The sequence below is a fragment of the Polistes dominula genome, unplaced genomic scaffold, assembly GCF_049000335.1.
Source record: "Polistes dominula isolate Pdom_NZ unplaced genomic scaffold, Pdom_raw_medaka contig_73, whole genome shotgun sequence".
Lineage (NCBI taxonomy): Eukaryota > Metazoa > Arthropoda > Insecta > Hymenoptera > Vespidae > Polistes > Polistes dominula.
Window position 1 is genome coordinate 4350794 of NW_028300951.1, and position 13692 is coordinate 4364485.

At 25.9% G+C, this 13692-nt stretch overlaps 4 protein-coding genes across 6 annotated transcripts; 1 reads left to right on the forward strand and 3 right to left on the reverse strand.

The window, feature by feature from the left end:
- Window positions 1-129: 129 nt before the first annotated feature.
- mud (mushroom body defect) lies at window positions 130-6077 on the reverse strand. 2 transcript variants are annotated; one of them, XM_089172009.1, is made up of 11 exons: window positions 5938-6077; window positions 5639-5727; window positions 5435-5496; window positions 2140-5327; window positions 1757-2061; window positions 1513-1694; window positions 1273-1427; window positions 933-1022; window positions 784-846; window positions 523-642; window positions 130-417 (listed from the first exon to the last, which is right to left on the reverse strand). In XM_089172009.1, exons 1-11 carry the CDS (start codon window positions 5965-5967, stop codon window positions 364-366), a joined length of 4338 nt encoding a protein of 1445 aa, XP_089028135.1. In that variant the 5' UTR covers window positions 5968-6077; the 3' UTR covers window positions 130-363. The 2 variants fall into 2 exon arrangements, with proteins under 2 accessions (XP_089028135.1, XP_089028137.1); XM_089172011.1 differs by lacking the exon at window positions 784-846.
- Window positions 5992-9871, forward strand: LOC107064024 (Kinesin-like protein at 67A). Its single transcript, XM_089172014.1, has 2 exons — window positions 5992-9522; window positions 9604-9871. Exons 1-2 carry the CDS (start codon window positions 6860-6862, stop codon window positions 9629-9631), a joined length of 2691 nt encoding a protein of 896 aa, XP_089028140.1. The 5' UTR covers window positions 5992-6859; the 3' UTR covers window positions 9632-9871.
- A 440-nt stretch (window positions 9872-10311) lies between these two features.
- Window positions 10312-12254, reverse strand: LOC107063860 (uncharacterized). 2 transcript variants are annotated; one of them, XM_015315982.2, is made up of 3 exons: window positions 11141-12228; window positions 10774-10957; window positions 10395-10704 (listed from the first exon to the last, which is right to left on the reverse strand). In XM_015315982.2, the coding sequence occupies exons 1-3, from the start codon at window positions 11245-11247 to the stop codon at window positions 10648-10650; spliced, it is 348 nt and encodes a 115-aa protein (XP_015171468.2). In that variant the 5' UTR covers window positions 11248-12228; the 3' UTR covers window positions 10395-10647. The 2 variants fall into 2 exon arrangements, with proteins under 2 accessions (XP_089028148.1, XP_015171468.2); XM_089172022.1 differs by having other exon boundaries at window positions 10312-10957; window positions 11141-12254.
- A 76-nt stretch (window positions 12255-12330) lies between these two features.
- Window positions 12331-13659, reverse strand: mRpS35 (mitochondrial ribosomal protein S35). Its single transcript, XM_015315975.2, has 3 exons — window positions 13398-13659; window positions 12692-13308; window positions 12331-12618 (listed from the first exon to the last, which is right to left on the reverse strand). The coding sequence occupies exons 1-3, from the start codon at window positions 13501-13503 to the stop codon at window positions 12352-12354; spliced, it is 990 nt and encodes a 329-aa protein (XP_015171461.2). The 5' UTR covers window positions 13504-13659; the 3' UTR covers window positions 12331-12351.
- Between the last annotated feature and the right edge of the window lie 33 nt (window positions 13660-13692).

Consider the following 13692-nt stretch of genomic DNA (forward strand, 5'->3'; position numbering starts at 1 on the left):
ATCCTTGTTATCGCCAAAGTATTAATGATTTGTCTAAATAAAAGATTTTTCTTAATATTGGTGACATTTGTCATATATATATATATATACATATATATATTATATATATATATATATATATATATATACTATATATATTATTATTTTACTTATATTACATTAATCTATTCACATATTTTGTACATTATTGTAAAGAAAAAAAAGGAAAAAAAAGAAAATACAAAATATAAAGAAATGTGTATACATTTGTCTCACTTAATTATCATTCTAGCTTATTTTAGTAACCTTAAAAAAGTATCTTTTTTTGTTACACTCGTATTCATTATATTATTATTATTATTATTTTTAATCCATATTTGAACGTCATTTTCGAAACATGTTACTTAATCTTCGAATTCTAGGCGTATTTGAAGTATTCTGTTAAATATTTAGTTAATATTATACATCTTAATTATTATAATAATTCAAATATTAATATTAATTACATATAATCATGATTTAATTAATTATATCATTCCTTACCTCATCTTGACGTCTTAAAGTGTACAATAATCCCTTAGTTCGACGCGGTGTTGCTGTCGCCCTTCTATCAACATTTCGTTCCTTTAAGATTCTTGAATTTGGGCTTTTTAATTCATTGCCCTAAATAGTTCATATAAATTAAAAATAATAATTATTTATTATAATTAAAACATCAAGGATAATTTAAGATTTTTATAATTATTAAAGATTGACTAATTAAACTTTTTCGATAAAAACATATTACAAACAAATTTTGCTTACATGTAAAGATAATCTACCTCCATTTTTGCTAGGTGTTGGAGGACCTGGTTTTTTATAGGACGGCTACAATATGAGAATAAAACAATTGCACAGAACAAAACAAAATACGTTAATTGACAGGAATACATAAATAAAAAAAATATACTTACTTGCGTTCTATCTCTTTTTTTAGTTTTTTGTTCAGGAAGGAGAATTTGACTTAGACTATCATTAAATACATCATCAGAAACTGAACCTGTCTAAAAAAAAATAACAATACAGTAATATTTATAATAAAGAAAACGAGTTAAATACTTAAAAATAATAAATATATATATATATATATATTTATAAAAGGTATCCTGTAACTGGTGATACAATCAAGCGATTAAGTCAAAAATGAATAAAATTTGCTCATATAAGGCTTTTATAAAAAAATAAGTTAAACAACTTATCAAGTACACGTGCAGTTACTGGATACACTTTATAAATTTCATTTATAAAACTTACTTTTATTTCTTCTTCGGTTAAATATAATGGTTGAAATTGTGTTTCGGCTGGATAAGATGATTTCAAGTGTGGTTTGCAAAGGGAATTTCTCATTTGTAATGCAGATAAACGATCAAAATCTACTATAGGCAAGCCATGACCTTCTTTCATATCCGCTATATTAAATTAATATATGGATTATTCTAATATATATATAAACTAATCCTGTCTTATGCGTTTATGAATAAGTTTCTTCTGTACCTAAGTAAATATTATCAAAAACTTCTCCTTCTTCATCTTCCGCTTTAAAAGCATTGACCATAGCATGCATATTTTTAGCACTATGGCGTTTCTCATATGTATTTTCCTCTGCCAATGTTTTGCTAAATGTACGTGAATTTTCTTGCATACTATTTTCCAAAGGAATATCTTGTTTTTCTAATCTAAACAAAATTAAAAAAAAGTCAATATCAAAATATTATTCTTCTTTTCTTCTTAAACTTACTTAATAGGTCTATGCGGCATAGAAAAGTTCGTAGTATTTTGTTCCATTTGATTACATAGTTTAATCTTAAATTCGTTCAATTGCTGTAAGGCTTCTTGTTTTTCTTGCTGCGCAGTTAATAATCTTTCTCCGACATTCCAGAATTGTGAATTTAATTCATTGACATGGGTCTTATATTTAGCTATTTCCTCTTTATGCTTCAGACACTGTTGCTCCAATTTTAATTGCAATTGTTCTACTTTAAGTTCTATAGTCTTTTCTTGTTCTTTGTTCAATTTCACCATTTGCTCATTATAAGCTATTTTCTGCGATACAAATAAAATATTTATAAATATATAATACTAATAAAATAATAATTATTTTAATAAGCGTATTTAACTTACCATTTGTTGCTTCATTTCTTCTAATTTCATTTCATATTTACTATGAATTTCCTTTAATTGAGTTTCTGATATTTTATTTTTAGCCTGCTCTTGTAATTCTTTATGTAATTTATCTCTTTCTTCTTGTAACAATAAAGTTTCTTGTTTCAACTGTGTCACTTGCTTCTTCAGATCATTTACATCAGTTGATTGAGATTTAAGATGTGTTACTTCTTTATTCTTTTTATTTTCGGTTCTAACTTCTTCCAATGTTCTTTCTAATTTTGCATTTCTTACCCTCATCATATCTAATTTATTCTTCATTTCTTTTTTCTCTTTCGCTAATTGATCGATCTGTACTTGCAGTTTTTTATCGCTAATATTTTGTTTTACTTGTCCAGCAACATAATTCTTTTTATATGAACTAATTGAATGACTAAAATCTTCTATCTCTTTTTCAGATTTAATAATATCATTGTACATATTACTGATATTTTCTAATTCTCCTTTGATTATTTCTTCCTCTTTGACATTATTTTCTTCTATATTACATTCAATAGTGGAACTTTCTTTATTACCATTTAAACACTGCAAATAAGTGTTCATTAATTTCTGTTCCATGTTAGAAAATTTCTTCCACATAATATTAGTTATGGATTTAATATTTTGAAAATAATTAATATCATACTCATTCAACATGTTTTGAAGAGTTTTTTTCTTAGTTTGCAACTGTTCTATATCTTTACATTTAAGATTGTTAGTGGTAGTAGTAGTAGATAAATTATTAAATTCATTTAATACTTGACCCCATTTTTGTTTCAATGAAATGAAAGAGTCATTCGAATTTTCCAATGACAAAATAACTTTAGATAAAATCTCTTGTATTTTTTCCTTTTCTTTAATAACATTTTGAATGTAACTTTTATGGTTTTGTTCTGATATTTCAAAATCATTTATCTTTTGTCTCAATATTGTATTTTCATTTTGAATTTCTTCGTTATCAATTATAATTTTCTTTTGATCATCAATAATTTTTTCTAAATTCGTGTTTTTTTCAGATAAATGTAATATATCTTCTTTAATTGCTTTCACATCATTAATGGCAAAGATAATTATCTCTGATATAATGTTAAATTCATCGTTACCATTTGTCTGTGATTCATCTGATATATTATCAACAGTACTGTCATTTCCATGCGTAGAATTTAAAAGTTGTGAAAACGTACATTTCAATTTTTTAATATAATCTTTTAATTCTTTACACGTTTCTACAATTTCTTTATTCTTTTTATTGACAGTATCATGACATTCTTTAAATACATTAAGCTCATCCGTTTTTATTTTCAAGGATTCTTGCAATTCGCTAACATTATTCTCTAAATTAGAAATTATAATATCTTTGTTAACAAGTTTACATTCTAAATTACTCATTAATGACTTTTCTCTTTCAAATTGTGAACAAAGTTTTTTTTTCGTCAGATCAAACTGAGTTTGCAAATAATTTAATTGTAAAGATTTTTCTTTTAACGCTTTTTCATGTCTCATTAATGCATCATCATGAACAGATTTTGCTTTTTGGATAGTTCTAATTATTTCTTTCAATATTATTTCTGATGCAATTGTTTCTTTAGACAATTTATCTATTTGTGATCGTAATATCAGTATTGTTTCGTCTTTTAATTTGATATCCATGTTTAATTGTTCTAACAAATGTTGTTTATCTAATAACTGCGTTTCTAATTGTATGATAGACTCTTTTGTCTTATTATCACTTTCTTTTTGTATGTGGATCAAGCGATCTTTTTCCACATATAAATTTTTTATATTTAAATGTAAAGAGCTTATTTCACTGTCCTTAGATTCAATCAATTTTAAAATATTGTTATGTTCAGTTACAAGAGATTCTGCTTTAACCAAAGCAGCTCTCAAGTCAGAAGATTTTATAGTTTCATCATGCAATGCTTTATTCAAAATATCTATTTTTTCATTTAATACTTTTTGATGTTCTTCGCTTTGCAATAGAAGTTCGTCTTTACGAGCTAATAAATCTTCTAAATTTTTATTTATTATTATATTATTTTTCTCTAAAGATACAATTTTGTTTTGAGCATCATTTAATTCTAATTTTATATCATTTAACATTTTCACTTCATTTTGCAAGATTGATATTAAATGTGTTGAATCTTTATGTTCTTTTAAAGTAATTTCTAATTTTTCCTTTAACTGATTAAGCTGTGTTTTTAATAAAGTATTTTCATTTCTCGCTTCTTGAAGTTGAACGTCAATAACAGAACTTAAAGTCTCACTCGTATTCATAGGTATCAACAAAGAATTTTCTAATATAACTCCATCAACTTCAAAACTGTCTTCTATCGATGGTCCATTTAATTTTCTTAAATGTGCACGTAAATCTTCATTAGTTATTTTAAGATCTACTATTTCTCTTTCCTTAGACTCCATGTCTACCGTTAACATTTCTATAGATCTTTCTAAGTTATTGCACTTTTCGTTAAGACTTATATTTTTTTTCTCTAAAAATGTTAATTTTTCTGTAACAGTTGTTTTATGTTCTTCCAATTTAATAATATTATCTTGAGATTGAAGTAACTGATTTTCTAATTCATGTATTTCTCGCTTGTAATAATCTTCATTGTGAAATGTATTCTTTCCTTTTTTACAAGATCTTGGAGTTGCTAGTTTATTTTTTTCTTCTTTTAATTTTTTTATTTCTAATGTTTTTTCTTCCAGTAATTTCATTAAACGCTGCACTTGGTTTTTTTCTATTTTTAAATCCTCTTGAAGATCTGCTTTTTCAAACCTCTCTACTTCTAATTCGGATTTTAAAAGTCTTAATTCACGATTTCTTTCATTTAAAATTCTACTGCTTTGGGCAGAACGTACTACCGGAGAACCAAAAAATTCCTTAAGAGAACGTGTATTTGGTGTTTTAAATACATTTTTTCTTTCAATTTCAGTTAACTCTATTATAACGTCTCTTAATATTTCAAAAGAAATGGACTTTCCATAAGGTAATACCATTTCAAGAAAAGATTTAATTTTAATTTGTGTTTCATGTTGTAATTTAGTACACATAGGTAAATGAAAATTAGAATTTTGACTCGCATGAGATAGTACTAACGACATGATATATGTGTCTTCGGAATATTTTTCAATTTGATCCTTATTAATTTGAAATTCAGGATATTCATCTAAGGGAAAAATAATTTTTCTTATAGAATATGCTGGTAAAATATTGCAAACAAAAACTGAAACCAAACCCCCTGTATATATAAATAATATTTATATACATGCTTACCTTTAATAAATGCGGAAATAATATTTTCATCATCAGATCCATTTACATCTTTTCTCAAAGTCCTATAAAATATAATAATTAAAATTAATTTACGAATAGGAAGAATTTTATATTTGAAAGTTTCATTTCATTAATTCTCAATTACTTTAAATTAGTAAGTAAAATACATATAAAATAAACATATTAATTGTTAATCATACTTACAATGATTCAATTAACTTTCCATACAACTGTTTCTCTTTTAATTCTTCAATGTCTTTAATTGGTGCTTCCAAAACATTTAAACAATTAATCTAAAATACAAGTCACGATGTTAATTAAGAATCACAGTGAATATAATTAAAGAAAATCATATTAAAATGTTACAATGTTTTCAATTATTAAATTTATTGAAAGTATAAACATAGTTATTCAATATAATCACAATAAATATAAATATAAAATGTAACTTATATTTGATCAAATTTTAATTAATTTATGAATAATTTAAGGTAATTTCGTACCCATTCAATAATTATTTGTAACCAATCCATAATTCAATATATGAATACACAAACTCATTCAATTAAATTTCAAAAACCGTTTTGTTTGCTTTGACACTCTATCGTTCTGTTCAAGATCCGTTTAATTTCAAAAATCTTACTTGAATTCTAGCTTACCGGAAGTTAATGATCATTGGTTTAATTTTTCAGGAAGTTAACAAGAATTTGTCCAGAAATTAATAAAGAAATATATAATTTAATCTAGGGATTTTTACGAATTACTTTTCTAAATACCATATAAAAATAAATTTTAAAAATTAATATTTTCTATGTATTATAAATATACCAGAGACTAAGATTTTTGCTCATCATATTAATATTAACAGGGTAAAGTCAAAGAAACGATGTTTTAATAATAAATTATTAATTACTAACAATTTATAAAACACAGAAAGAAGAACATCTTAATTGCTTTTATCCCTCGTAGAATAATATCAAATGTTGTTATAGTAATATTTCATAATATAGTGATTTTCGATACTGAAATATAAGATTGGCAAGACTGGCATCGGAAAAATTTGAATTTCAAAGCGTGTTGTTTCAACGGTTCACTTAGAAGTCGACGATGAAGAATTGAGTAAAACTGAAACAACATGTTTAAATATTTTGAGTGCAATTAAATGAAGAGTTCGAAAAGAAGTGTTAAAGAAAGAAATAAAGAAAGAAATAAAGACAAACTTTTTAAAAGTGTTAATATAAAAATTGAATAAGTATAGACAGACGTAAGAAATGGTACAGCTACACGCTGTTAATGAATATTATTGTTTTCTTTGCGGGTCATATTGTTAAGAAAATAAAAAAAGAAACCAAAAGAAAGGAGAAGAAGAAGAGGAAGAAGAAAAAGTGTTAGATTATTAAGAACTTTTTTCGAATTTACGTCATAATGGTATATAATAAGAAAGATCAGGCCAAGGCATTTTCGCCTAACAAGGTGAGAAAATTTGGAAAAAAACGATTATCTGGAAACTTGTTAAAAACAAGTGCAAATGGAAGCGGCGCAGCAGCATCATCATCAACATCAACATCAACATCAACACCATCATCATTATCATCATCATTGGTAAACAAGAATAAATCAGAAACAAATATAAAAGTAATAGTACGAGTTCGACCACCAAATGATAATGAATTGCAACTTAATTCTAAGACAATCGTTAATATACTTGATGATAAAATGTTAATATTTGATCCTAAGGAAAAGGAAAATCCTTTTTATTATCAAGGTGTTGTACAGAAAGGTCGTGATTTATTGAAAAAACAAAACAAAGAATTACAATTTATGTTTGATAGAATTTTTGGCGACACTTCTACAAATAATGATATATTTGAAGGGACAACAAAAGAATTAATTTTAAGTCTTTTAAATGGTTATAATTGTTCCGTATTCGCATATGGTGCAACGGGTGCTGGAAAGACTCATACTATGTTAGGTAGTGCTAATGATCCTGGGTTAACTTATCGCACTGTAGCAGAATTGTTCTGTCAAATAGAAAATCAGAGTAGGCATAATGAATTTAATTTAGGCGTATCTTATTTAGAAATTTATAATGAAAATGTTCAAGATTTATTACATAAGTCTGCACAATTGCATTTAAGAGAAGATAGTAGAAGCGCAGTTATCGTTGCAGGACTTAAAATTATTCCTATACAGAACGCAGAAGAATTGTTATCTTTATTAGCCAAAGGCAATAAAAATCGTACTCAACATCCTACGGATGCAAACCAAGAGAGTAGCCGAAGTCATGCAGTTTTTCAAGTTTATATTCAAATTACTAATAAGTTGAATGGCCAAACCAGACACGTTAAATTGTCTATGATTGATTTAGCTGGATCCGAAAGGGCATCAGTCACTGGATGTAAAGGTGCTCGATTTAAGGAAGGTGCTAATATAAATAAGTCGTTATTGGCACTTGGAAATTGTATCAATAATTTAGCAGATGGTGTTAAACATATACCTTATAGAGATTCTAAACTCACTCGTCTCTTGAAGGATTCTCTTGGTGGTAATTGCCAAACTGTTATGATTGCTAATATATCACCTTCTAATTTGAATTATGAAGATACATATAACACTCTCAGATACGCGAATAGAGCTAAGAAAATAAAAACATGTGTTAAAAAGAATATTGTATCTTGCGAAATGTATATATCTGGATATATTAAAATAGTAGAAGAACAAAAGAAAGAAATTAATTTCTTAAAGCAACAATTAGCAGCCTATGAAAGCGGATTAGTACAAGTACAACCTGAAATTAAAGAAACCAAAGTTGTTACTGAGAAAATAGATGATAGTTTAACGGAAATAAATAATAAGTTATTAGAACTGTGTCATAAGAAAAAATTATTAAGCGACAAGATGTTATCTTTGGAAAGTGCAGATAAAATTTTATATTTTAGAATGCATTACAAAAAGGTTGCCGATCAAAGGTTACATAATTTAACTGCAGCTGTGGACATTTTGTCTTCTGAAGAACAAAATGCAAGTGGAAAAACAAGAGTAAACAAATCTTTAGATTACTTTAAGCGACAAAGAAGCTCCTTAAAAATACAAATGGAAGGAGTTTGGAAAGAACTACGTACAGTCGAGGAAGAAATGCAAAAACTAAATGCTGAGATTGTATATAAAAATTTGCGTGATAAATTAGCAAATGTTTACTCTTCTACAATTCAAGAACTAGACACATGTATAATGCAACAGCAATATGAACATGTTAAGAAAATCGTTAGTTTACAACAATGTGAATTACATTCAATGTGTACGATTCACAAACTAATAAGTCCAATATTACAAAGTTATTATAATTTGATGAATGGTTATGGAATAATGACTAAGGAAATGAAAGAAGAATTTAAACAGCTAATTAAATCGCTCGAAGGTGTTAGAAATATTAAATGGTCAGATTCAGAAATGATTGACGAAGAAAAAGATTTTTATAGTTTATCGTGTTTAAGTATACCTCAGTTAAAAGATCCCCTCAATCATGAAGTGCCAGTATTTGTAGAATCAGTAATTAACGAAGAAAATCATAATGATCAAATTACTGAAGATGTTTTAAGTAAAACATTTAATTTGAACACCTGTGAAGCAGAAAATACAGAAGTTTTAGATACAACCATTACATTACATGAAAAAAATGAAACTAATTCAATAATGAATACTGAACAGAATTCAATAAAAGTTATAAATAAAAATGGTACAAGTACTAATTCAGCATTCTTACAGAATAAAGTAAAGAGGCTTATACCTTCGAATAATAAAATTTATTCAAAACAATTTAAAAAAACGCATCAAAAACACCAAATTTTAAATCACGTTGTTGGATCGCCTGATAAAGAGAACAAGAATACACAAAAGCAACATTCTGTTATGAGTGCTAAAAGTATTGCTATTTTAAATAGCTTAAAAGAGGATAAGATTAAAACAATATCGTGCCTCTCTACAAAACCATCTAAACCAATATTACAAGATGCACAATTAAAGTCAGTAAGAATAAAAGAAAGACGTGGACTTGGGTCTACACACCCTTATCAAAAATCAAAACAGAAGTAAGTGATACTTTAAAAATATATTCCAAATTATCTATTAACGTGATTAACGGATGCACATTATGGTTTTTATTTTTATAGCTGTACATTGACTCCACCTAAAATATAATTGACAATAAACCAAAATCGTTTGTAGATATACATATATATTTCCTGTTTAGTATATTAATAATGAGATTAAATACAGACATGATTATAATAACGTGAGAAGAGAATTTTAAATTCATTGAAATTAACTTTATATTTGAAATATCAATAGAACTTTTAGATTAATTTTGCATCGTATATTATATTTATATATTTTGTTACTCATTAAATGTAAGTAATAACGTTTTTTTATTATATTTATAAATAAACATTTTTTTTATATCCTAATAATATACAATAATAATATCTTTGAAATTCTCGATATGGACTAAGTAATTATTTGTGCAAAATTAATTAATACCTTTTATAATTGAATTCTAATATTACATTTGGAAATAAGACTGAGATATAATTCATTGTCATATTGTAAAAGGAAATATCTTATTATTTGATACTGCTTACATATTATTTTTTTTATTTAATATATTAACAATAAGATATTATTTTGTAGATTATTATTATATAAGTTGCACATGATTCATAGTTTTAATATTTCATTATATGCAAATTTCATAGTATTTGTTATATATATTTATATTATATGTGCAGTTTCATAGTATTAAGAATAAATTTATTAATGTATAATCTAATAAATTATCTAATATTAATTAAAATACTTGTATATAATGATGTATTATTATGAATTGATATTTGTATGTAGCAGTGCTAAACATGTAAAAATATGTATAATTTGGATAAAATTAATATTTTATGAAAGACTATGTCAAGAATAAATTAAATATAAAAGAAAAAAGAAAAGGACAGTTCGTACAAGCAATTGTAGAATTACAATTGTAAAATTCTTTACATATAATAATAAGTATAATTTGTAAAAATATTATATATTGTATTTTAGTATAATATTTTTATATTAGGTCGTCAAGTATGGAATTTATAAAGAAACAATATGATGTACTACAAATTTCATATTGTCCTACCAATAATATCTTTTATAAATATATTTTATCTTGTAGTAGCTTATAAAGGTACTATGTTGGATTGATCATCTTCAATTGAGCCTTCGTTAAGATTCTCCTACAACATGCAGATATATGAAAATAATATAATATATACTATGTAAGTAAAAAATGAAGGGGTACTTACATAGTCATCCAATGCATGTAATATACGTCTTGTAATTCCCACATTTTTTAATTGTGAAGATGATTCACGACTATTAACTATTGTTGGTATGATGGATCTTGAACGATCAAATAATGATGCAAAGGACTGCAATAAAAATGCTAAAAATGCTAATGATGCTAAAACGCTAATGGGATCAAAGGTCCTGAAACATATAGATAAATAATTACTCTCAATTTTTTCTTAGATGCTCTTAGTTTGTATCCTTGATGTATTCACAAAAAAATATATTAAAGTGTAACATATCTATACATTGAGCACACTTTTGCATGCATTCAGAAGCACTATAAGTGGTTAATATAAGTGAGTTATGAAAATATTAACTTACGGATAATAAGTTGCTGTGGCAGGTGCTCCAAAACCATTATAGTAACTTCTCGCTTGAAGACCTGTTTCTTGTTTACCATATTCTTCTTGAATCAATGGATAATGCATATCCGATTTTCTTTTATACAGTGTAGTAAACGCTTCAACCAAGTAATAAACAGATAAATTTTGGCAAGATGATGGATCATGCACTGTTGAAAAACGTAAATTTGGATTTGTAATATAATAATGATTGTTTCAATATACAATTTTGAGTATGCATAAAGCTTAATTCAATTCACATTCATACAAAGGAATTAATTTTTACAATGTTTCAATCTCCAATTTACTCCATATTACAATCTGATCTAATAATAATCTAATAATTTAATCTCTATGCCACTTGTGTCTTTATATAGCCTAACTGACCCGTTACCTTTAAATTATAAACATACGGTTATTGTCTAGCCTTGATTAACAGTAGGCTAAATACAAATATTTATCAATATTGACAAAATTCGAAGCTCAGTCGTTAAGTTCAAATTCTCTAGAATATTATAAATCGTTAATTCTCTTACAGATTGTTAAAAGTTGTTGATAGTTAACAAATATGCGATTCCTTTTTAGAATTAACAATAAAACAAGATAATTCTATCACTATCACAATTATTATTCGTAGCATTCTATCTCTAAAGAACTAAATTTTCATTCAAACTTTTGTACGATTCTACATATCGAGTATTAGCAGACTGTACGGATTTCTTGAAATGTCAATATATTTATAAATATGTTTAATATGTATCATTGTGCAAAAATATGTTGTTTCAAATCATTATATGCTCTAGTTATTCGTCACGCAATATATACTCTTATTATACGCAAGTTTATAGTAATTGGAATACATCTACTGTAACGAATGTATGTATTACATGCAATATGTACTATGGATATATGAACATAGTATTATGTTAACTTCATATTGTTATCTTCCTTATTTAATTAAGAAAAAAAATAAATTATATTCTTAACAAAAAATAATATTAAAAAATAAAGTAAGTATAATAATGTTATCATTAAATGTATTACTTGAAATTATATAATTTTAAATAATCTTTCTTACAGCAATTATATAAATTTTTACAATATTTTGAATAAATAATATAACAATAATATAAAAAACAAATGAAATTTTACTATATAGTGTACACAAAATTTCATATAAATTTGTTTATTTTAATTTGTATTATTACATTTAAGATTAAGTATGTTTTTAACTGCTTCTTTATACTTAGTTAATGAATATTCATCTTCTCCTTGGTTTATAAGTTCGGAAACAGCAATTTTATATTCCGTGGCAGAAGGAATAGTTTCAATATCTACATTGGTTGACGTTTCTGGCCAGCTGTGTAATTTCATTAAAGTTTGACGACTTTTACTTTTGTCCCAATCATAATATTCCATATCTGGTTCAGATTTTTCAGCTTCCCAAGCTTCTGTACGCTAAATATATATATATAATAATTTGTTAATAATTGTTAATAAATAATTAACTGTTGAAGGTTTAGTGACTTACCCAAGATTCATGAAATAATGCTACAAGTAAATATTCAACGTACTCCAGATTTTGTTTTCTAGTTGGACATCTATCAGCTGTTATTGTTATTATATTTGTTTCTGGATTATATTTATTTCCAAGTAATCTAAGTAGTTTATCTTTAGCGTGACTATCCAAGTTAAGAGAATTTAAATTAACTTTTAAGCTAACAATTCTTGCAAGCGGTTCTCTTATAGTAGGAGAAGAATAACAATAATCTGAAGTAATAATATCTAATGGAAAATGTCGATTGCAGTCTTCCTCTGTTTCCAATTCTTTAGGCCAGCTAGTGCAAAATTGTTTTAAGGCTTCGCAATGTCTTTTTACAGCAGGTGGTGTAAGATGTAAAAAATTAGGTATTTTCATTAACTCAGCATTTCCATATTTACCAGGAGGTACATTAGTACCTTCTACATAACCCTGGCGTAAAGGAAGCGGAACAGTATATGGATTAAAAGTACGAGCACCAGGCCAAATCGATGGCCAATCTTGTTTAGTAGACATTTCATCACATGCTGGAGGAGGTAATTTGTAATCCTGTTTCTTTTTTTTAATAAACGCCTTTTTTTGAGGGATTAACTCTAATACACGAAATTCTGCGAATACAAACATTTTTAAAGATGAAACAATATTAAATTCAATTTTTATTAATCTAAAATTTAAATTATAATTTAATCAAACACACCTTTTGTAGTGGTAGGTTCTACATTTGTTGACACAGAAGTAGAATTAAACACCCTTAATAGTGGAAAAATAAGATTTTTTTCACAACGTCGTATAAATATCAACATATTTCAAGTACTATATAGTACTTTTAAAAATTATACGTATTGTTTATGTTTGTACAAATTTTTCCTTTTTTACATTTAAATATGTACTTTAAATTAATTAGTTATACGGTTACTACTATTACGGTTAAATAGGTTAGGATACCATTTATATTACTTTACTGCCATCTATCAAGGCTTTTTTGAAGAAAA